At 43.4% G+C, this 25,519-nt stretch overlaps 1 protein-coding gene across 1 annotated transcript in view; it reads left to right on the plus strand.

Moving 5' to 3' along the window:
- Window positions 1–25,519, plus strand: part of MTHFD1L (methylenetetrahydrofolate dehydrogenase (NADP+ dependent) 1 like) — a 623,332-nt gene that overhangs the window by 259,769 nt on the left and 338,044 nt on the right. The window contains exon 20 of the mRNA XM_029596548.1: window positions 22,611–22,722. Within this exon, the coding sequence (XP_029452408.1) occupies window positions 22,611–22,722 (112 nt within the window). The remainder of the gene's footprint in view (window positions 1–22,610; window positions 22,723–25,519) is intronic.

Consider the following 25,519-nt stretch of genomic DNA (forward strand, 5'->3'; position numbering starts at 1 on the left):
TTCCTTCTGTGTCAGGAAGCTGCGCAGATTTGGGCGGAAGCTCTCTCCCTCTCGATGAACCTCAGGGCCACCTACTTGCCGGGAGTGGACAATGTTCTAGCAGACAAACTGAGTCGTGTCTTCCAACCGCACGAGTGGTCTCTCAACCCCTCGGTAGCGAACTCCATCTTCCAACAATGGGGTCATCCTCAGACAGACCTCTTTGCGTCCCCTCAGAACCACAAAGTGGACCATTACTGCTCCCTCATTCGCAGCAAAGGCTCCCAGCCCAGAGATGCATTCTCTTCTCATGGGCATCCGGTCTGCTTTATGCATTCTCTCCACTTCCTCTTCTCTCGAAGACTCTCGTGAAGTTACGTCAGGACAAGGGAACCATCATCCTGACAGCACCTCACTGGCCATGCCAAGTGTGGTTTCCAATACTACAGGATCTCTCCATCTGCAGGCACATTCCCTTGGGACAGGACCCGCTTCTGATCACTCAAAACAATGGGAGCCTACGCCATCCCAATCTTCAGGCCTTGTTCCTGATGGCATGGATGTTGAAAGGTTAATCCTTCAACCACTTAACCTTTCAGACCCAGTTTCCTGTGTCTTGATTGCTTCACGGAAGCCTTCCACGAGAAAATCTTACTCCTATAGATGGAAAAGGTTCACATCATGGTGCGCTTCTCAGTCCCTTGATCCCTTTTCCTGTCCAATCCCATAATTTTTGGACTGTCTCTGGCATCTGTCAGAGTCAGGTCTCAAGACATCTTCTATTAGAATGCATGTCAGTGCGGTAGCCGCCTTCCATAAAGGTATCGGGGATGTCCCTATCTCAGTACAACCCCTTGTAACACGCTTTCTGAAGGGCTTTCTCCACATTAAGTAACCTCTACGTACTCCGGCCCCTTCTTGGGACTTTAACCTGGTTCTCAGCCGGCTCATGAAACCACCATTCGAGCCTCTTCACTCCTGTGATCTAAAATATCTCACATGGAAAATGATTTTCCTTCTGGTTATCACCTCAGCTCGCAGGGTTAGTGAGTTACAGGCCCTAGTTACCTATCCGCCTTACACTAAACTCCTGCAGGACTGGTCAGTTCTCTGCATTCACCCTAAATTTTTACCTAAGGTAGTTTCGGAGTTTCACATTAATCAATCCATCATACTACCTACCTTCTTTCCCAGGCCCCATTCCAATCCAGGGGAACAGGCTCTGCATACCCTTGACTGCAAACGGGCTCTAGTTTTTTATCTAGACCGTACAGTTGCCCACAGGACGAGCACTCAGTTATTCGTTCCACCCCAACAAATTAGGGCAACCTGTGGGTAAGCAGACACTCTCCTCCTGGTTGGCGGACTGCATATATTTTGCTATCAGCAAGCAGGCATTCCTTTTCAAGACCCTGTTAAAGCACACTCTGTGAGGGCCATGGCGACTTCAGTAGCACACCTACGATCGGTGCCGCTTCCTGACATTTGCAGGGCTGCCACCTGGAGTTCTCTCCATACGTTCGCAGCCCACTATTGCTTGGACAAAGCCGGAAGACAAGATTCCATCTTCGGCCAGTCTGTCCTGCGTAACCTGTTTCCACCGTGACATACCAACAACCTTCCGCCTGCCCGGTGGGGTTCAGGATGCCCTCTACCAAATTCCACCCCAGTTGTTGTGCCTGGGGCATGTTCGGACATCCTCAGCTTGGTACTCACCCATATGTGAGGACTACCATCCTGCTTGTCCTGTGAGAAAGAAAATGTTGCTTACCTGTAACAGGTGTTCTCACAGGACAGCAGGATGTTAGTCCTCACGAATCCTGCCCGCTGCCCCGCGGTGTTGGGTTCGTAACGTTTTGTTATTTTATTTTTCGGCACTGCCTGTAGCTTTCAAATAAGACTGAAGGGGGACCCTTGCTGGCTGCAGGGTTAGTGCCATGCTGGGCATGCCCAATAGGGGCCAGTCAAAGTTCTGGAAACTTTGACAGAAGTTTTCCGTGATTGGGCTCCTAATGATGTCACCCATATGTGAGGACTAACATTCTGCTGTCCTGTGAGAACACGCCACTCTCCTGCTTTAGGTAGTTAAGACCAGTGTTTGCTATAATTTTTTTTTTTAATGGGAGCACTGAGAGGAGAAGATCACCTTGCTGGTGGCTGGAATCAGTAAGTTTTGCTTGGGAAATTTTTTTTTTTTTTTTTAGTGTTGGGGAGAAGTAAACTATTGGGGTATATTATTTAGTGTGTTTGTGCTTTTAATAGTCAGTAAGGCAGCTAATAAATAGAAGTTAGTGTGTTTGGTTTAATGGAACAAAGGGGCCGATGCTATAAAAAACACGCAAAGAAATTGCGTTCATTTCTCGCCAGTACCGCGGATGCAATATGTAAATTAATCTGAAATTAAAAGCGCGCAAAAATAGCGCATTATTCAAAACGGAGCGTCCATAGCGCCATCATTATTATTGCATCGGACGTTCACTATTACATCGCGCATGCGATCAGTCTGCGTATATCTGTAAAAAAAAATTTGGCAACTGTAATACAATTGTTGAAGTACAAAAAATGATATTTAAACCAAAAAATGCATGTTTGATATTGGCTTTGCTTCCCCATTGTGCCTGTGATGTCAGCAAGTGGTCATAACCCTATCTACAGCACATCATAATCCTGTCAGCAGCAGGGTATATCAATTGCTGCAATGAGGCAAACTTTCCCTTTGTGCTTGGTTTGATTGGACCTGTACTGGCCTCAGACTGGTCCCTTGAATTTACATGACTTGAGCTTCATCGAGACTTGAGCATCATCGAGATTCATTTAATCTCTTCATTTCCTTTGTTTTGCAAAGGTAAGAACTGGTTGCTTTCTACTTAGATAAACACTTTTAATATTATATATATATATTTTTTTGCATATATAGTAAATGTACGTCTTGAATACAGCATTTGAGGATAACGCGTGTTAAGGATCAACGTCCAAAAATGGGGCATCGCAAAATCATTTATAATGGGCCCGCAAAGGATAATGGAAATGTGTATACAGTGTCTGGGGGCAAACCTTTTTCTGTGTCTTAACATTAGCATTCCTGAAACCCGCTCATGTAAAATTATTTTCATTTTTCTCAGCGTATACTAACGATTTTTATCGACATCTTATTCCTGTATGCCCGGCTCGCATCATAATCGAACGGCCATAAAATTGCATTGTAGATCAATGTCTCATGCTTGAACGTTTATAATACCGGGAGGCGGCCATCCCAGGCACTAACATTCTTATCCACTTTTCGAACATCTGTTAACTTCTTAAAGGACGCTCGATCTGTGTACACCAGTGATTCTTTTAAGAACATAAGAACATGCCATACTGGGTCAGACCAAGGGCCCATCAAGCCCTGCATCCTGTTTCCAAAAGTGGCCAATCCAGGCCATAAGGCCTGGATTGGCCACTTTTCCAATCCAGAGTTCTGACGGGTAAAAGAAAATTTGATCATATCTCACCCGTACTCAAGCAATTACAATGGCTCTCAATTGAACAAAGAATCGAATTTAAGATCCTTTCAACTTTACAGAAAGCAATATACAAAGCAGACTACACCGCACTTGATGACATCATTCATATCCAGTACTCTCCACGCACAACAAGATCAACTAGTAAACTACAGCTAGTGATTCCATCACTCCCTCTTGCTAAACTCTCGTCCACCAGAAACAGAGCCATTTCTATCATCGGCCCAAAACTATGGAACTCCTTACCTCAGTTCCTCACCTCCCAAGAAAACCCAAAATCTTTTAAGAAAGAACTAAAAGCCTGGCTACTCTGCCAATCTCATACTGACAGCCTGCACAACAATCTCAAAACTTAATCCCACAGCTTCCCATATTTTGTCATTTATTCCCCCTCTGTCTAATCTTCCTGTTTCCTAAGATATCTAAGTCTATTTTTTCATTATACTTGAACTCAGTCTATTTAATGTACCTATCCTTTGGTACATCTTATCTGGTTTATGCTCAATGTGCTTATCCTTTGGGACATCTTGCCTTGTTCATATGTTTGACATGACAATTCTCAGATTGTTAATTGTTGTTTTTTTCTTCAATGTTCAATAGTTTTATGTAACATGTTGTTATAATTTGTAAACCGGAGTGAAGGCTACTCTGCTCTACCTCGGTATATAAAAAATGCTAAATAAATAAATAAATAAATAAATAAGAACCTGGCAAGTACCCAAAAACTAAGTCTATTTCATGTTATCGTTGCTAGTAATAGCAGTGGCTATATTTTCTAAGTCAACTTAATAGCAGGTAATGGACTTCTCCTCCAAGAACTTATCCAATCCTTTTTTAAACACACCTATACTAACTGCACTAACCACATCCTCTGGCAACAAATTCTAGAGTTTAATTGTGCGTTGAGTAAAAAAGAACTTTCTTCGATTAGTTTTAAATGTGCCACATGCTAACTTCATGGAGTATCCCCTAGTCTTTCTATTATCCGAAAGAGTAAATAACCGATTCACATCTACCCGTTTTAGGCCTCTCATGATTTTAAACACCTCTATTATATCCCACCTCAGCCGTCTCTTCTCCAAGCTGAAAAGTCCTAACTTCTTTAGTCTTTCCTCATAGGGAGCTGTTCCATTCCCCTTATCATTTTGGTCGCTTTTCTCTGTACCTTCTCCATCGCAATTATATCTTTTTAGAGATGCGACAACCAGAATTGTACACAGTATTCAAGGTGCGGTCTCACCATGGAGCGATACAGAGGCATTATGACATTTTCTGTTTTATTCACCATTCCCTTTCTAATAATTCCCAACATTGTTTGCTTTTTTGACTGCCGCAGCACACTGAACCGACGATTTCAATGTTTTATCCACTATGACGCCTAGATCTCTTTCTTGGGTTGTAGCACCTAATATGGAACCTAACATTGTGTAACTATAGCATGGGTTATTTTTCCCTATATGCATCACCTTGCACTTATCCACATTAAATTTCATCTGCCATTTTGATGCCCAATTTTCCAGTCTCACAAGGTCTTCCTGCAATTTATCACAATCTGCTTGTGATTTAACTACTCTGAACAATTTTGCATCATCTGCAAATTTGATTACCTCACTCGTCGTATTTCTTTCCAGATCATTTATAAATATATTGAAAAGTAAGGGTCCCAATACAGATCCCTGAGGCACTCCACTGCCCACTCCCTTCCACTGAGAAAATTGTGCATTTATTCCTACTCTCTGTTTCCTATCTTTTACCCAGTTTGTAATCCACGAAAGGACAACGCCACCTAGCCCATGAGTTTTTACTTTGCCTGGAAGCCTCTCATGAGGAACTTTGTCAAACGCATCCAAATATACTACATCTACCATTCATCTTTATCTATATGTTTATTAACTCCTTAAAAAAAGTGAAGCAGATTTGTGAGGCAAGACTTGCCTTGGTTAAAGCCATGCTGACTTTGTTCCATTAAACCATGTCTTTCTATATGTTCTGTGATTTTGATATCTAGAACACTTTCCACTAATTTTCCCGGCACTGAAGTCAGACTAACTGGTCTATAGTTTCCCGGATTGCCCCTAGAGCCCTTTTAAAATTTTGGAGTTATATTAGCCACCCTCCAGGATGATTTTAATGACAGGTTACAAATTTTTACTAATAGGTCTGAAATTTCATTTTTATTTATTTATTTTATTTATTTGTTTGTTTTTATATACCGACATTCGATCGAAATATCACATCGGTTTGCATATAACTGAACATAAATAAGGCAGGGGCTGCTTATTGTACATTGTAACATGGTAACTTAGATAATTTAGAGAGAGAGATTTACATTGTAACATTGTAACTTAAAAAGATAAATTATAGATAACGATTTACATAGTAAATCAGAATGGTTAACTGGAAATAGTAACTTTGAGAAATAACATTTAACATGCGGCTTGGATAAGATAGAGGGAGAAGAATAGAGGGGGGAGGGGGGAGCATAGAGGATTAGATATGTACAATTATTTTACGGAGGGAACCACTGGGTAGGTGACGGTGGACAGTGGGAGTTTCAATTTAGAGGCGGGGAGGGGCCCGGGCAGGAGGGCTATGTTTCTGGCGGAAAGGCTTTTATGAAGAGCCAGGTTTTGAGGTGTTTTTTGAAGTTTTGAGTGGAAGGTTCATTTCTAGGGCGGGAGGGAGTTCCATAGCGTGGGGCCAGCTACGGATATGGCTCGTTTTCGGTTAGAGGTGAGGTGCGCTGTTTTGGAGTTGGTGACGGTGAGGAGCCCAGTATCTGAGGACCTGAGGTTTCTATGTGGGGGGTATGGGAGTATGGCAGAGTTTAACCAGTTCATCTTATTGTTGTTTATTTTTTTGTGGATGAGGGTGAGGGTTTTATATTGTATTATTTGGCTGATGAGTAGCCAATGTAGTACTTTGAGGGTGGGGGTGATGTGTTTGCATTTTTTTATGTTTGTGATGGATCTGGCAGCGGCGTTTTATAGTACCTGAAGAGGTCTGATGGTGGTTTCGGAGAAGCCAAGGAGTATCGTATTGCAATAGTCTAGTTTGGAAAAGATTATTGTTTGGAGAACTGTTTGATATTCCTGAGTATGAAGAAGGGGTTTGAGTTTTTTAAGTGTTTGCAGCTTAAAGAATCCATCTTTGATCATGTTGGAGATGTGATGTTTGAAGTTGAATTTTTTGTCAATAGTCACTCCAAGGTTTTTTGTAGTATGTGTAAATTGCGACCCCATATTTTTAGGGGTGTAGTGGTTGGGGAGGGGTGAGGAGTGGTTATTAGAAATGTGTAGGATTTCGATCTTGTTTTGGTTGAGGCAGAGTGATAGTTGTGATAGCCTTTGAGTTATTTTCATGCTGAGTTGGTTCCAGATATTTAGGGTATTTTCGATGGTTTTGTTTATAGGGAGTAAAATTTGTATGTCATCTGCGTATACAAAGTAAGTGAGGTCTGATTCTGAGAGGAATTTTCAAAGTGGGAGGAGGTATATGTTAAATAGGGTGGAGGATAGGGATGATCCCTGTGGGATGCCATGTGTACGTGGTATCTGGGATGATTCTGAAGTAATACACCCCAGAGTTCCTTCAGAACCCTGGGGTGTATACCATCCGGTCCAGGTGATTTACTACTCTTCAGTATGTCAATCAGGCCTACCACATCTTCTAGGGTAACCGTGATATGGTTCAGTCCATCTGAATCATTACCCATGAAAACCTTCTCTGATACGGGTATGTCCCCAACATCCTCTTCAGTAAACACCGAAGCAAAGAAATCATTTAATCTTTCCACAATGGCCTTATCTTCTGTAAGTGCCCCTTTAACCCCTCAATCATCTAACGGTCCAACTGGCTCCCTCACAGGTTTTCTGCTTCGGATATATTTTTAAAAGGTTTACTGTGAGCTTTTGCCCCTATGGCCAACTTCTTTTCAGATTCTCTCGTAGCCTGTCTTATCAATATCTTACATTTAACTTGCCAATGCTTATGCATTATCTTATTTTCTTCTGTTGGATCCTTCTTCCAAGACAAAATAGATTTCAACTGACTCTTATACTTTATATTAGTATCTAATTGAAATCCCAGATTTTGCACACTCTCTGAAAAATGAATCCTATTAATGTCGACTGACACTAAATCATCTGGCCTTAATTTCCTACCGATCCACAATACTTCAGTCTTGGCTGCATTTAAAATCAAAGAATTCTTTTTCATCCAGTTTTGTATAGCTGCCATATAAACTGAAATCCTAGTAATCACAGATTGAACATCATTAAATACAGGAAAAAATAGTTGCACTTTGTCTGCATAGATTTTAAAGTAAACTTTTAAAGACTAACAATGCACTTAGGGCCGGATTTTGAAAGGGTTACGCGCGCCAGGCCTAAAGCCCCGGGACCCATGTAAGTCCCGGGGCTTGCAAAAAGGGGCGGAGCGTTGCCAGGGGGCGTGGCAGGGGCGTGGTCTGGCTCCCAGCACAGCGGCCATATTTGCTGCTGTACCGGGGATTGCGTGCCAGCAGTTGGCCGGTGCGCACAAATTGCGCCTGCCCAGAGGCAGGCACAAAAGGTAAGACATAGGTCGGGGGGGTTAGTGTAGGGCTAGGGGGGTAAGTGGTGGGAAGGTCAGGCTAGGGGAAAGGGAATGGGGGAAGGCAGCGCGGTTCGACGTGCGCAAGGTGCACAATTGTGCACCCCCTTGCACACGTTGACCCCCGATTTTATAACTTGTGTGCCTGCGCAGGCATGTTATAAAATCGGGATACTTGTGCGCGCGCAGGGTAGCGCACGCCCATGTATGACCGCGTGTAGCTTTTAAAATCTACCCCTTAGTGTATTCATATAATATTTAAAAGAATAGGAGATAAAGTAGACCCATAAGGAACCCCTACCTTTGGGGAAAACCAATCCGAGGTCACAGAATCAACCTAATCTTACCTGCTAGGAATAACTGAAACCCCAGCAATCCCAATTCCACTCAGTCTTGAGAACAGTCAGGTGATTTACCAAATCAAATGCAGAGGTTATGTCAAAAAATATTACAATTACTGGACCTTTAGCATCAATGATTCTCAATAAATAGTCATTGCAACCAGTGAGGTTTCCATGCTATGATTTGAACGGAATTCACACTGGCTGTCATGTAGAACCTTATACTCCTGCAAATGATCTCTCAGTTGTGAAAATACTGCTTTTTCTAGCAGTTTACCTGGAGCAAATTTGAGACTGGCTGAAAACTAGCCGGATTATCTGCTGGCAATTGAGAATTTTTCCTAATTGGACGGTTAATTGACACTTTTAATACTTTTGTAATCACTCCTTCTGAAAGTGATAAATTCACCAACTTTGATGCCACCTCCACAAATGAGTCCCCAAGGGCAGATAGTATCCCCATTGAATGGGGATCTTATGCACAGTGTGAAGTTTTCAGTTTATTTAAATAATTCACAATTTCAGAGGCTGAAACATAATCAAAAATCTCCCACCGTTAATCAGACTTTAATGATATTGCCCTCTCCTCTACTAGTTCAGAAACCTGTTGCAAAGCCAACATTTCCGACTTCTACATGAAAAATTCTCCATATTTTTGAGCAGAAATAGCTCCCACCAAAACATCTTGTCCTGGGGGCAGCACTAATCTGTTCACTATAAAAAAAAAAAAAGCTGAGGTGGACAATTCAAAGCATCCTGCAATTTATTTATAACAAATTTTTTTAAACTAACATAAAATAACTTTCTATAATCAGCACAAGCACTTCGAAATACCTGCAGCCTATCAGCATTCTTTCGCCAGCTGTGTTTGGCTCTCTGCATAACTTTTTTTTTTTTTTTTTTTAATTTCTCAACTCCCTGTTAAAAGACGGGACCCTCGCATGTATACAACCCTGTGTAATTACTTTAATTGGAGCCATAGTTTGTGAAATCATAGCTAATGTATCCACTAATGATAAAGCCAATGAATTGATTGACTCATTAGGAATATTGTCTTTAACATTATTCCATTGGGATTTATAAACATCTATTTCCACTGGCACACGTTGTTCCTCAGATATTAAATGAAGGTGATGGCCAACTCCACTACATTCCAATTGGAAAGAAAAGATATTCAAGCTATGATCTGACCAGGGTACTGACAACTACAAGTTTATCTACCTCCATATGACTTGTGTAAGTTTCTGAAATTAACAACTGATCAAGCACATGTCCTGCTCTGTGCGTAGGAGCCTGAATTAATGAAGACAACTGCAAAGCAGATAGTGCTTGAAAATCACAAAAAACATCCTTTGATATGCTGTCAATATGTATATATATATATATCAAAATCTCCTATTATCAATATTTTATCAGAGAAGTCAAAAAATCAGCAAACAATATAAATCCTCACACAATAAACCTGGAGGGTTATACACTAATTCAGTCATCCGTGAGCTTGATTTCACTACTAAACGTTCTCTTAACCCACCTAGCTTCACAGCCAAGACAGCAGTTGGAATACAGTCTTTATAAAATAAAACCATCCCACCACCCCCTTCTGTCCAACATAGGTTTATGCAAGAAATTATATTCCCTAGGACATAAGAGTGTAATAAAGGAACATCTGAATTAGCAGTCACAAACATGTCCCATTCACATTCGGTTAACAGCTGAAAAATAATATCCACCTTACCCTTAATGGAACAAGCATTCATGTATGCCATATCCCAGTTCAGATTGTCTATTTTTTAACAAGTATTATCCACAAATGAATGCCGTGGAGGATATAGATATGCCAACACCTGAGCCTTATCCAAAACCCTCTTATGCAGTGGCATAGATAACGGATTATAACGACCCTTCCCACCTACCACTGAAATTCCTTGCATTTCAGATACCGAAATCAATGAAATAACTAGCCCAAACAATGGTCCAAATGAAGGGACATGGCCAATTGTCGTGCCCTTCACTGGTAGTGAACCACACTCTTAAAGAGGCCCGGGGCACTTCCTGCAGTGACGTCATGATGAGCGGAGGTACCCGGCTTCGACTTTCAAAAGAAGGTAACAGACAGTCTCTACTTATTAAAGTGCTCAGTACATAGAATAGCAGCAGCCTTTAAGTGGAGACAAGAGAGACAGGCGCACAGATGCTCTCTTTAGCAGCCTGGGGCACTTCCTGCATTGACGTGGTTGCAGTGGGCGGAGCTACTCAGCTCAGACGGTCAGCAAGAAGGTAACAGACAGTCTCCATGCTTAATAAAGTGTTCAGTGCATAGAATAGCAGCAGCCTTCAAGTGGAGATGCTGGGGAAAGCGAGTTTGATTACTGTAAATGGGATTTTCCATAGGATGAATTAGCCCATGTTTATTACCCTCTCTCCTCCCTGGAGAGTCAACTGCCTGGCTAAAGTTTAAGCTCTGCAAAGGACTGTCAGGCTCATGAGGCAGTGTACGTGCAGGAATACCTGTGCATGCTCAGTAAAGTTTTTTGATCTCTGAAAGATGACTCCATTTGGCGCCATCACATGACATCACCCCACGTGTCATGGCCAATTCATACTGTTGTCTATGGAGAACCCCATTTCCAGTAAGCAGACTTCATTTCCTCAGCATCTGTCCCACTGCCTCTTCCCACTTCCCCAGCATCTGCTCAACTGCCTCTTCTCACCCTTTCCTAGCATCCATCCCATTGCATACGTCCTCCTCCCCCTTAGTACACAGACTACTGCAGTTCCCGCCTTCCTTTCCCTCTTCTCTTCCATACCTGGAGACGGGAGACACTGATATCATATTTAATTAGGCTGCAGGAGTGAGAACTTAACTGATTGGTCGCACGCAGGAGTTAAGAGGTAGAAGAACGTTGGGTTGGAGCACAAGCTCTGACTTTGCTCTGTTCTTTCCTTCCAGCTGGACTGCAGGAGACGGGTCAGAGGGCTCACTTAGGCTCAGCAGAGTGGCTGCAGGTAACGAGTGGGTGGGAGGACTCACACAGGTTGCCTGTAATCTGCAGGCTCTGCAGACTGCAGGCAACCATGAAGTAAAATTGGAAGGCTGCCAAGACCTGATTTGCTTGGAGATAAAGAAGCTGGGTACGCGATGGATTAGGTCTTTGTATACTTTTAAACTTTTTTTGTGAATCACTTTCATCATTCACGTTGAATGGCAGTATATCAAGTTCAGTAAATGATGATGATACAATTGTGTGCGGCTGTGCACCCATGCAGCTTACAGGGAACTTTAGTTAGGATCACTAGTAGGTGAAGATGGCAGAACTCTGGATATATAGTAAGCAGCTCTATACTCCCATGTACAGTAGTAATTTCCCACCAACTCCCTTTAGAAAAGATTTTCGACATTCTTTGCTGATTGCCATCTTAATGGAGTGGAGAGTGATACTTAAGAGGATAAATTTGGTGGGGAGCTGGAAGCCAAGGAGAATATGGTTCTTATTGATGAAGTCTGCTTGAAGACCTCTTTGTTCATTGCGGGAATATTTTAAGTTGAGTATAACACATCCTAGGATTCACTCTGTACAGGGTTAGGCCTGAGGAGTGCTGGGTGATGTATCTCTGTCATAACCAGACATTGCTTTGGATGGCTAAACAGGCAGATTCAAGTAATGAATCCTCCTCTTGTTCCAAGTGGACTCTGACAAACTCCCTATACAAAGACCCTTTGCCTGCCTTCACTTGATTCTGCCATCTTGAATGAAATAAAATGCCCATGACAGGGCATTTCCATATTTGAATATGTGAATGTAATAATAAGAAACGAAGGAGCTGCTTCGATATTTTTGTTTTGTTTTGTGCATAAAACTGGAAAACCTTTTTTTTTGCTGTGCATCTCTCTGCAGGTGATCCTAGTGGCCGCCACGAAGTAGAAACTTGCAGCAGTTCAGCACGCTGTTGTGCTGATGGTAATCTGTATCTGTCCAGTTCTCTCCGACATGAGCTTTGTTTCATTTCCTTTCTTCCTGCTTTTGTTCCCTGGTTTTGTTTCTGAGAAGCGTACAGTGAAGCCCTGTCTGGAGTTTCATGGGAATGTGGATATCGCCTCCCCTCCCTCGTTCCCCACTTCTCCCACCCCGGTGATGAAAGGACCGGCTTGTGTTTTCACAGATGGAGCTTGAGGTTTTGACATATAGGAGCCTGGAATAGCACAGGCTCTGCTCTGTGTGGAACCGCTGATTATCTGTGTGTGGAAACCACATGCGGCAGATAAAATGTGAGATTAAATGTTGTGGTTAGAAGGTTATGGATGAAAAGGGAACAAAGGATGAAAGTAAAATGCGAGCAGGGGATTTTTTTTTTTTTTTTTTTAAGTAATCCTGGTTTACTCAAATGGTTAAAATTTATTTGTGTGTAGAAGTTTTCTTTTCCTCCCCTTGTTAAGAGCTTTTATTGTGAATGAAGATGAAAAGAAACTGTAGTAGTAGACGCTATGGAGATCTTGCAGTTTTTGGGAGACTTTTTTTTTTCCTCTTGCCTGCTATGAACATAGGAGATTGTTTAGTAACGGTGTTAACGCACATTAAACGCCTGCATAAGCAGTTAACATTTATTGACAGCAAGAAGGTAACAGACATTAAAATTTACATGAGTCAATTTAATATACAAAATCATGTTAATCAGCTAATTTAAATTTAACTCTGTTCACATTAATGCAAAAATCCATAGTGTTAAGGCTGCCATTATCACCTCTAGAGATATAAAGTTTAAAAGTACTCAGTAATGCACATTATTCCACAGTTTATTGAGCTGTTCACTAAAAGGCATAAAGAAGTAAAATTCAAGACCTTGTGCTCATTTGCCGGCGTGCGCACATGGACGCGTCAATTTTATAACAAACACGTGTATATGCGCATGTTATAAAATCAGCTATCCGCGTGCACGATTTTATATCGATGCGCACATGTGCGTGCGAATGCCGTCTCGAGCTCGTAAGTGGCTGGAATTTTAGTAGGTACGCGAGGCAACGCAATAGGCCTTTTTCCCAGTTCACTCCCAGTTCGCCCCAGTAAAGGAGAGAACTTCCTAAAACCCCTAGCTAACTTGCCTTCCTTTTACCCTATTAGCCCTGAGCCTTAAAACACCACTGACTTACACACCGTCCATAGCAGAAATAAAGTTATGCAGTAGGGGACCCCGGCGCGTGCATATGCGTATAACTACTTAGGCGTCGACTCCAGGGTGCAGTCCCAGCCCGCCCATATCCCGTCCACGCCCAGACCACGCCTATGCCCTGCCCCTTTTGGTGAGAAAAGATTCTATGCATGCACCGGGAGATGCATGCATACCCACGCAGGTTTTAAAATCTGCGTGGCGCGCACCAGGCCGAGTCATGCGTGCATCTCCCAGCTTTTAAAATCAACCAAATAGTCTTCAGTGAATAACATTTGTTATGCCATAAAAAATACATGTTTAACACATTTAATAAATAGGCCCCTAAGTCTGTAGTAAATGTAGAAGTTAATTGTAACATAATTGTGTGACCAGATTAAAAAAAAAATTATATGTCAGGATTGCATGTAATACTTTACTATGCAAATCTGGTTAGCACAACAGAGCCTTGTTTTTGTTTTGCAATCACTAAGGACATTATTATTATTTCTTAAATGCATTGTTTGCTTAATGGCTTGATTGGATGACCCAGGGTAAAGCAAGTTAAAAGGTGGGTTCTATATTGTTTAATCTTATTTTTACTTTTATTTTTATTTGTATTTTAGTTCTATTTGTATTTTATTTTAATTCTAATTTGGTTTATTTTTAAGGTTGTTTTACATGTATTAATATTGTAAATCAGTAAAGTGATACATAAATATTATTAAATAAAAATAAATTAAATAATGACCAAAGCTGTTCTAAGTGAATTACAGTGAAATAACAGTAAACAAAGTAGACACAAAGGATGCAAATCACTTATATATACAATCCAAATGCACAGCCAGACAAAAAATCGGCTAAATGCCAATGTAATATCCCTTCTAAACCCCCAAAAACAAAAAAATAATTCTAGCAGTCAAACCATTATTATGCTTCACCACCTGCGGCAGCCCCGCAGTCCGACCCTCTCTACACAAGCTTCAGGCTCCAGCTCCTCGTCGCTGTCGGCGGTGGGCCGCCAGTCCCGACTTCGGACTTCCGCCAGCACCTCCGGCCCTGCTCCGCTTCCCGGGACCTCAGCCAGGATGCCTCCTTCCGTCGGGCCTCTCCGTGGGGTTCGCGGAGAAACGCCGCCGGCAGCGCCGTACCCCTCCCTAGGCGTGCGCGCGAGCACCAGTAAAACCTTTAAAGGTCCTGTGGCGGATACCTGGCCGCAGAGCCGAATGCTGATGTCAATTCCCTCAGCACAAATGCTCAGGCCTCACACTGAAGCAACAGGTCACCTTGGTCTCCAGTTCCTGGTTTCCTAGTACTCATTGCTTCTCCATGAGCCTTGCTTCGTGTTCCTGTTTCTCCAAGTTCCTGGTACCTGTTCCGTGTTCGTCTCGTCTGTGTGCTGATTGACTTCCTGGTTCTGACCATCGCTACGCCTGACCTTGCTTGACTTCTCCAAGCCTGACCACTGCTACGTCTGAACTTGCCTGCCTTCTCCAAGCCTGACCACTGCTACGTCTGAACTTGCCTGCCTTCTCCAAGCCTGACCACTGCTACAATGGTCAGGCTCGAAGAAGGCAGACCTTGCCTGCCTTCTTCGAGCCTGACCATTGCTACATCTGACCACGCCTGCCTTTCCGTGCCTTGACCATTGCTACGTCTGACGACGCCTGCCTTCTCTGTGCCTTGACCATTGCTACACCTGACCTTGCCTGCCTTTCCGTGCCTTGACCATTGCTACGTCTGACGAAGCCTGCCTTCTCTGTGCCTTGACCATTGCTACGTCTGACCACGCCTGCCTTCTCTGTGCCTTGACCATTGCTACGTCTGACCACACCTGCCTTCTCCGTGCCTTGACCATTGCTACGAACGACTTTGCCTCAGACTTTCTTGTCCAGAGTTCCACATTGCTTGCTACACCTTCCAAGTGCTGCCAGCTTCCATTCAAGCTTGACAGTGACGCCTCTGTACCTATCCTCTGGACACGGACTATTAAGGCTTTGGCCTTCCTTTGCTCAGGCACCTTCAGTGCCTTCTTGTCCCTTGGTGCTTGAGTTCCTGTTCCACATCCCGTCCGGGATAGGACCACGCCACCTGCTGGCTGCTGTCTCTGGGCTGAACTATCTACTACCTGTACTTAACCTTGAGGCCCACTTAAGTCCTGCCCGCCCCAGCACCCGAAGGCTCAACCCAAGGGGTACGTGGGCTGGGATAGGTGAAGCTCCAGTGTTTCCATCTTCAGCCCACTCTGCCTGCTGACGGTGGGGACCTGTAGGCCCTCGCCTACGGGTTGCGTCAACCCCACCTCAGCCCAAGGATCCACCACCTACGCAACAACCATTTCCCTTCTAACCCTAAAGACTCAAAAAAAAATAAAAAATAAAAGCTAACAGTGTCAAACCACTGCCAACTTATTCCACTTCAAGTATTATGCCTCATGTGGTATAAATCAGGGGTGCCACCTCAGGTCCACAAATAGGTCTGGTGTTCTGAGAAACCAAAATAGAGTTCTTAGCCATAAATTAGAGCCGTGGCGTGTAAATGAGGCCATCAATATAGTTTTGATGCTACTTATCAGGGCTTGATGCTTGGGCGAGTTCTTTAAATAGCAATGTTTAAGTTCTTTAACTTTGGGGTAGATTTTTAAAGTTATGCACGGGCGTAGATTTGTTCACACAACCCGGCGTGAACAAATCTACGCCCGATTTTATAACATGCGTGCGCTGCCGCACGCGTGTTATAAAATCCAGGGTCAGCGCGCGCAGGGGGGTGCACAATTGTGCAACCTACGCGCGCCGAGCCGAGCAGCCTACCTCCGTTCCCTCCAAGGTCACTTCGAAATTGGAGTGGCCTCGGAGGGAACTTTCCTTCCGCCCCCCCCCCCCCCCCCCCCGCACCAAAACCCCCCCTGACCTTTATTGAAGAGGTTATGCCTACGCCAGCTCTCCATTCCCCGGCCTGGTGGCTGTTCCGGAGGCCTCGGTCCCACCCCGGAGCGCCCCAGGGCCGGCGCCCCGCCCTCGGCCCCGCACCCTGAAAGCCCATTTTTTTCAAGCCCCGGGACTTATGCGTGTCCCAGGACTTGCGCACGCCGCCAAGCCTATGCAAGATAGGCTTGGCGCGCGCAGGGGGAGGCAGGGTTAGGTTTTCGGGGGTTGCGCACATATCTTATGCACGCAACCCTTTTTTTTAAAAATCTACCCCTTTGTACATGGCCTGCCACATGTTTACAGTTTTATACTTTATAGGAAGAAACATTTATTAATTAATTTATTTATTTTATATACCGGCCTTCATGACATGGATCATATCAGGTCGGTTTACAGAGAACCTGGGGGTTAACATTCATTAACGACAGATTAACAAGATGTCATTAACAGGAGGCAAAGTTACACTTAACAGGGTGTATCAAACTTGGAATCTGGAAAAGGAGACTAGGAAAGAGGAAGAGAGAGATAACCATTGTGTAAATATAGAACTTCGCTACATATATAGCGAGGAGAGTTTTAACATGAAAGGTTCCTAGAATCGGACTGATTATAGGAAAGCTTGGCGGAAAAGCCACGTTTTGATTTTTTTCCAAAATGTTTGTAGGCAGGGTTCCAGTCTGAGGTCCAGTGGAATAGTATTCCAAATGGTAGGTCCTGCTATCGAGAATGCTCGTTCTTTAGTGGCTGTGTGGCGTGAGGCTTTGGCTGAGGGAACGTGTAGAGCTCCTTTGTATAATTCTGTAATCGGTCTGGAGGATGTGTGGAGTCTGAGAGGGATCTGGAGGTCAAGCTGGAGTTGTTTGTGAATAGATTTGTGGATTATTTATTTATTTATTTATTTATAGCTTTTATATACCGAAGTTCAAGTAACAGGGTTACTTATCAGTTCAGTTTACATTCAACAAGCATGCAAACAATGACAACAATTGTCTTACATTGAACAGGGAATCAAACAACTTGGAAGAATAACTTGGAAGAACCAGAGAAATAAAGAGTAGTAGTAGCTGGACTTGTGGGGTATCAAGCCTGCAGGTAGGGGAGGGATGGCTGAAGGGGGGGATGAGGGAAAGGTGAAACTATCAATTTATTAATAAAAGGGAAGTATAGTTAGGGGAAGGCCCTGGGTGAGGGCAGTCCGAGAGTCTGTGGAGGGTCCGTGATGTTATGGGAAAGCTTGGCCGATTATGGTGAGGGATTTGTATAAAATTCTTTGGTTTATTGGTAGCCAATGTAAGTTCCGGACAACGGGGCTGATGTGGTCTCCACGATTAGTGTTTGTCAAGACTCTGGCTGCCGCGTTCTGTAACAACTGTAGTGGTTTTGTGGATGAGAGGGGAAGCCCCAAGAGAAGTGCGTTACAGTAGTCAATCTTGGCAAAGAGCGTGGTTTGGAGGACCGTTCTGAAGTCATGTAAGTAGAGGAGAGGTTTAAGCCTTTTTAGGACTTGAAGTTTGTAAAAGCAGTCTTTAGTTATGTTGTTAATGGCTTTCTTTAAATTCAGACAGTTGTCGAGGATCACTCCGAGGTCTCTTACTTGCGTTATTTGGGTAGTGAGGGGGAGCTGAAGTGAGGTAGAGGTGAGGTCAGAGGAGATAATAAGGGTTTCAGTCTTGGCGGCATTAAGGACTAGGTTCAGGCTGTTAAGGAGGTGGTTGATAGATTGGATGCAATTTTCCCAGAATATGAGAGTTTTTGAGAGAGATTCTTTTATGGGGATAAGAATCTATACGTTGTCTGCGTAGAGATAATGTGTTAATTTTAGGTTTGTTAGTAACTGACAGAAGGGAAGGAGGTAAATGTTGAAGAGGGTGGGAGATAAGGAGGATCCTTGGGGAACTCCTACCGAAGAATTGATGCTGGGCGATTCTTTATTGTTGATTTTGACCTTGAAACTTCTATTGCTTAGGAAGGAATTGAACCCATCTGTGTACAGATCCTGAGAGTCCGATGTCTGAGAGGCGGTTTAACAGAATGACATGGTTCACCGTATTGAAAGCTGACGAGATGTCAAGTAGAACTAGAAGGAATGAATGCCCTTTGTCCAGGCCCATGATGATGTGATCCATGAGGGAAAAGAGGAGGGTTTCCATACTATAGGATTTGTGAAAACCATATTGAGATGGATAGAGAATTTTGTGTTCATTCAGGTAGTCCGAAAGTTGAATGTTGATCAGCTTCTCAGTGATTTTAGCAATAAAAGGGAGGTTGGAAATAGAGCGGAAATTGGAGAGTTCCTGTGTGTCTAGGTTGGGTTTCTTCAGGAGGGGTTTGAGAGACGCAGTTTTTGGTGCGTCTGGGTATATTCCATGGGATAAAGAGCAGTTTATGATGTCTGCCAGGGGCCTGAAAATGATATCTGGGATAAGCAGCAAACGTTCTGTGAGTATGTGGTCTGACGGGTGGCTGGATGGTTTCAGTCTCTTTAGGAGAGATTCGATCTCCTTGGATGAGGAGGGTTCAAAGGCATCAAGGTTGGCTCGGGGTTAGGTGTGAAAGGTGGGAGTAGGCGAGGGAGGGGTTGTGTTGGGGAGCAGCAGAGTTAGAGTATTTGATTTTTTTTTTTTAAAGAAAATAGCGAGTTCTTCTGCTTTGGTTTGTGCTTGTTCATCTGGGATAGCCGGAGCGGATGTTTTTGTGAGTTGGGAGACATTGGAGAAGAGAGCCTTGGTGTTGAATTTGAGGTCATGGATTCTACTGGCGAAGAAGTCTCTTTTGGTCCGTAGTATGAGGTTCCTGTAACAGTGAAGTGAACTTCTGTAGTCTGATAGGGTGGTGTGTTGGGAGCTTTACGCCATTTGTGTTCCTTATGTCTGAGTTCCTGTTTCATTTTTTTAAGTTCTGGAGAATACCAAGCTTGTTTTCCTTTTTGGTCCAAGTTGATTGTTCTGCTTGCTGGAGGGCATAGCTTATTGGCTATTCCTTCTGTAATGTTGTGCCAAGTTTGAATGGCTGTGTTGGGGTTGGTTGTATCCAGGTTAGTGAGTTCTTTGGAAAGGTGTTCGCTAAGGCTGTCGGAAGTGCATGTCTTCCAGAAGTGGATAGTGGAGTGGGGTTGAGAGGGGTTAGAGCATGTTTTAGTCGTGACGGTAGTGGAAATCAATGAATGGTCTGACCATGGGACTGGAATACAATCTGGTGGAGATGAATAAGAAAGGCTTGAATTAATGAAAATGAGGTCCAGCGTGTGGCCCGCTCTGTGTGTAGGTTTGTCTATAATTAGTTTGAAGCCCATGGCTCTGAAGGTGGTAAGGAGGGCCTCACAGATGGGAGATGGTGGTGTATCGTCGACATGGATATTGAAGTCCCCCAGGATCATAGCTGGGGAGTCCGTGTTTATGTATTTCATGGTGGCTTCTATGAGGGGGGAGGCATCTGTGTTAAGAAGTCCGGGGGGGGGGGGAGGGGCATATACTAACAAAATTTGAAGTTGGTTCGATTTGAAGAAACCTAGTTCGAGCTTGGAGGAGGTCCTGATTGGATGGTTGGTGAGCTTCAGAGCTTTTTTGGCTACTAAAAGGAGGCCGCCGCCTCTTTTTTTTTGTCTGGGAATGGAGAAGATGTCATAAATGTGAGTGGATAATTGGTTTATCAGGACGGTGTCTGTGTTTCTGAGCCAGATTTCTGTGATGGCACAGATGTCAGGTTTTGTATCCAAGAGGTAATCGTTGAGAATGTGAGTTTTCTTAGTAAGGGCCTGAGCATTGAATAGTGTTAAGGTGAAAAGGGTGAGTCCTAGAAGTTGGGAGAGGGGGGAGGCCATGATTGAGAGAAGGAAACCAGCGAAACGGTTTGAATGTTGTAGTGGAAGCTTAAGGCGAGCGCTGTGGTGTTGATAAATAATGGGGATAGGATAAGATGGCATCCTGCTTCTTAAGGTGCGTGTTTGTGATTATAGATAGGGAGAGGCACTGTTCCCGGTGAAGGTCAGGTGGTAGAATTCAAATTGCTGTTTGGCCTTGCGCCTGTGGCCAATCTGTCGCTAGCAAGATGAAGTGAATGAAGCAGGCGCCCACATGCACAGGTTCGCACGAAGGGGCGCACAAAGGGGCAGCCCCTTTGTCGTGCTCCTTAGGCGCGCGACGCCTGGAGCCGTCGGGCCCTTTAAAGGGCTGGAAGAGCCGGATTGGACGGCGTGGGTGGAGGTAGGCGGTCCTACCTCGCTTTGTTTGGCTTCTTCACGGCTGGTGCAGGATCGGGGCTCTGGGGCCTGAAGTTGGGTGCGCTGCCTGCCTGCCTCGCGTGCTCGAGGGCTCCTCTGCCTCTCCTGACCCTGATAGGTCCGCGCCAAACGCGCGGGGAAGGAGGGCTGGCAGTGAAAGGGGAGAGATATGGCGCTGTCAGGCTCTTTAAAGGGCTGGAAGAGCCGGATTGGACGGCGTGGGTGGAGGTAGGCGGTCCTACCTCGCTTTGTTTGGCTTCTTCGCGGCTGGTGCAGGATCGGGGCTCCGGGGCCTGAAGTTGGGTGCGCTGCCTGCCTGCCTGCCTCGCGTGCTCCTCTGCCTCCCCACATGAGCTGTAATATGTAAAATTCTATTTCAATTGATTTTATACTGTGCTGGGACAGTCTTAGTATTCAAATCACCAATAAGCAAAAGTGAATTGCTCTCATGGAACAAGAAATCTTGAAAGTGGAATTTTTGTTTCATTGCATAGATAATTATTGATTTCTGCGGTGAATATCATTTTAACCCAAGCTGGCTACTTACTAAGGGCTTTTTCTTGTAGGCTGATATATAGTTGAGAAAGAACAAATGATTAAAATAAATAAAAGCAAAGAATAGTTAATATGCATGCAAATTTTGAACACTTGGTAACATGCACACAGAATTGGTGGCAGTAGTATAAAGCTTGAAATTCAAACAGTAATGTCATTTATCAAAGTTTTAACCTTTGTGTCTGTCAAGCTCATTCATTTTTCGTACATTCTCATGCACCTCAGGTTCATTCACATTTCATTTGTAGTAATAAAACTCAGCAGGCAAGCTGACTTATTGGACTGACTTGGCACTGTGGGTTTTTTTTTACTAGCTTTCAAGAGCTATCCCTGCCTTCCTTAGGTCAGTGCAAAAGGATATTAATCCTTTATTTATTTATTTATTCTGATGAATGTGGTGCAATGGCTCCCAGTTGTCCAATAAAAAATATCACTCAGAGTTTGTTTTGTTGACCTTTTATTTCTCCTTGTTTAATATTTCTACTCATATTTTTGAAAAACATTCATGTGCTCACATTTGCTAGTCTTCTTAAACATCATGAACCCACCTACCTTACTGCACATTCCTACCACTGACTCTCAGGACAAGGCCGAGGCACGGGCAGGAAAGGAAAACTCTGTGCCTGCATAAAGGAGGAGCAAAGCTTGGAGAGAGGAGTTCCAGCAAAAGTAGTAAATTACCATGGTCTCTCTGCTCTTCCCTTGCACATTTCTAAAGAGTACCTTTTAAAATATTTTCTTTACTTTTATAAATATGTTTTTAACTTACTCTTCAATTTCTTTGTTTCATCCTTCATCCCGCCCAATGCTTGCATAGGCCGAACATTAACGGCGATCGTTGCTGAGGACAGGATGCAACCTTTCTCGGAGCTATTGCCAGTGCTGCATTTTTACTGACCACTGGATGCCCTGATGCAATGCTGCTAAGTGCTAAGCAGTGCAGGCAGCTCCAGCTATTTTGAGGAAGAGGAGCCTAAGCTGGGAATCTGTTCAGCAGCACAGGATGCTAATCTCTGAGTGACCTTTCTCTCTCATCGTCACAAGTTAGCGATGAGGTGTGCAGCAGAATGCACAGATTTATATGAATCTGGCCATAAACATTTCTGCTAGGGCCCTTGGCAATGGACTGAGGCCACTATCTCGTTTCATGTAGTCTTACCTGAACTAGGATTTGAACCAGTGACCTATTGGTAAAAGGCGCTGTAAAACTGTGGCCATTTCTCTCTGCTCTGATACCAGTCCTTTATGATAGTTCAACAAGCTAATTCTTTGTCTTCACCATTTTCCCTCATCATGGGTCTTTTTTAGTAAAACATTTAAAACAAAATATTCTCTCTCTTATGTCTCTTAGGGTACTCCTGTGTTTGTGCATGCTGGACCTTTTGCAAACATTGCACATGGCAACTCTTCAGTTTTGGCAGACAAGATTGCTCTCAAATTAGTTGGCGAAGAAGGATTTGTGGGTAAGATATTTGTTATATTAAGTCAGATTATCTGAGGTATATCCTGGTTATTCTGCATTAATGTCTTCCACATGTTTTAGCATTTCTTTATAAATCCGTATTACATTTATATTAAGGGCTATTCATTAATGTCTGAAATGTCTTTAATTTTTTTTTTTTATTCCTTCTGCACATATCCTTTCTCCTAATGATATATGGTCACAGGCATTTCAGTAGCTGTTGCACAAGCACTGCAACTTTCTGGTTATTGTTGGGTCTAAAATGTGGGCTGTCACTGGAAGCACCAAAATTGAAGAGCATGTTAATATTTTTATCTTTAACTCATTCCAATCCTAAATGTGGTAGGAAAGCACACGGTGCTTGGTGATGTGCTGGAGGAGAATCATGGAATCACTTTGTTACATTATAAAATTGGTAGCACATCAGCAACTCTAGTTAGCCCTTAAGTGCTTAATGGAATATATTTTTTTCACCTTCCTGCTGCCCTTCCTCCCACCCTACATACAGGCTAAGCTGTCTTATGCTCCTTCTTGGTATATGATTTTATTTTTTTTTTAAATGATAATGTAGCATAGATTTGTAAGGTCATATGTGCCTTGCAGGTGTCCTTGTGTGGCTGAGCCAAAATGTAACTGCATTAATACATCTTTATTTTTTGGGCAACAGTATAACATTATCTTTATTTATTTATTTATTTTTACTTTATAGCTGCAGTTGAAAAAAACACTTTGCAGATGTATAATAGTCCCATGTTCATTCTACTGTTTCAGACTCATTCATTAGTTTTCTCCCCTTCCCAAAGGGGAGAAAGGCATTAGGTGACCCACTTTTAGGGATCTGTATGTAAATACCGTAGTCCCCAATACAAACCTGATGAGTTAGTATTACTTCCTAGGTTCTGGACAGAAAAAAAAAGGCTTTTGCAGCAAAACTCTCTGGAAAGGATGAAGAGATCTTTAGTGTTTAATGTGAAAGACAGGGGTAGCTCAACCATCATCTAAGCAAGTCCACATTTGTTATCATTTTAACATTTGGATTCTCACATCACACAGATGGGTGGAGGATTTCATTCTGTGAAAACATTGTAGTTCCTGTTGTCCACCCTCCCTTTTTTTTTTTTTTTTTCCCCCTCCTGGTCCCTGCTAAGTTCTAAAATATAAACATCCTGCCCTCTGAGAGATTGTATCTGCTGCACATTTTTTAGGGGTAGTGTTCAGCTCGTTTCAGAATAGTAGGGCGGTAGCTGCTTTATTTTGTAATTGGCTTGTTGTAATTGAAAATATGTTCTTGAACTTTTCTAAATGAAAGCATTGCTATGGCCCAGAAACATAGAAAAAAACAGAGCCCAGTGGCAGAGAGCAACCCCGCACAGCCCTTTTATGGTCCTGCCCATTTTCTCTTCCTACTGCATTCTCTCACAGACCCTCCTAGATATCTAGCTTTATCCTTCCTTCCTCCTTTTGTTCTTCTCACTATGTTTTCTTGAATTCTGTTGCTGTTTGACCCTGCCCGCATTTCTGGGAGGCTTTTCCGTGCATCCACCACTCTTTCGGTGAAAAAAAATATCTTTGTTACTCCAGCATCTACCCCCTTTTCCAGCCTCGTTCCATGAGCTCTGTTTGGATATTTCAGTTGATAGCGACACCAAGCAAAACCATTGAAAGCGCCATTTCAATCAGAGTTTTACTTAATTTCGGTCTAGTCTTTTTGGGATTTGCATTGAAATTTACATTTGTTTATTTGGATTTATCACCTACCTTTTTGAATAAGAAATTTACCCAAGGTGGGATGGAACATATTAGAGTGGTAACATACAGGCAAAGACCTGTAAGTGTAGCACCTTAATAGTTCTAATATGAAAGAGAGGTGGACGGTAAGGCCTAAACTTGAAATAGATATAACAGGACTACACGAGTAACACACAATAAATTTCTCACGCCATATCTCAGTAAAATAAACACATTTCCTATCTACCACTGTGACAGGGCTAATTTCTAACAAGCGAATTTTAAAAGCCGTACGCACGCCTAAACTGGGAGATACACGCAGAAGTCGGGCCAACACGATCTGTGCAGATTTTTAAAAAGCGCGCGAGTACAAGCATATCTCCCGGTACACGCACACATTTTTTTAAAAAATTAGTAGCGGGGTATGGACATTCCTAGATCGCTCAATGTTACGCGCACAAGCGTAGCACACCTACACTCGGTGCCGCTTCCTGACATTTGCAGGGCTGCCACCTGGAGTTCTCTCCATACCTTTACAGCCCATTATTGCTTAGACAAAGCTGGAAGACAAGATTCCATCTTTGGCCAAGTCTGTCTTGTGCAACCTATTTACAACGTGATGTACCAACAGCCTTCCGCCTGCCCGGTGGGGTTCAGGATGCCCTTGGCCAAAGTTCATCCCAGGCCTAGTGCCTTGCATGCCTGAGTACATTTGGTGCATACTCGGACATCCTCAGCTCGGTACTCACCCATATGTGAGGACTACCATCCTGCTTGTCCTGTGAGAAAGCAAATGTTGCTTACCTGTAACAGGTGTTCTCACAGGACACCTGTTACGTTACGTTTTCTTATTCTATTTTCGGCACTACCTGTAGCTTTTTAACAAGACTGAAGGGGGACCCCTGCTGGCTGCAGGGTTAGTGCCATGCTGGGCATGCCCAGTAGGGGCCAGTCAAAGTTCTGGAAACTTTGACAAAAGTGTTCCGTGATTGGGCTCCATCCTGTGATGTCACCCATATTTGAGGACTAACATCCTGCTGCCCTGTGAGAACACCTGTTACAGGTAAGCA

The sequence above is a fragment of the Rhinatrema bivittatum genome, chromosome 3, assembly GCF_901001135.1.
Source record: "Rhinatrema bivittatum chromosome 3, aRhiBiv1.1, whole genome shotgun sequence".
In the NCBI taxonomy this organism is placed as follows: Eukaryota; Metazoa; Chordata; class Amphibia; order Gymnophiona; family Rhinatrematidae; genus Rhinatrema; species Rhinatrema bivittatum.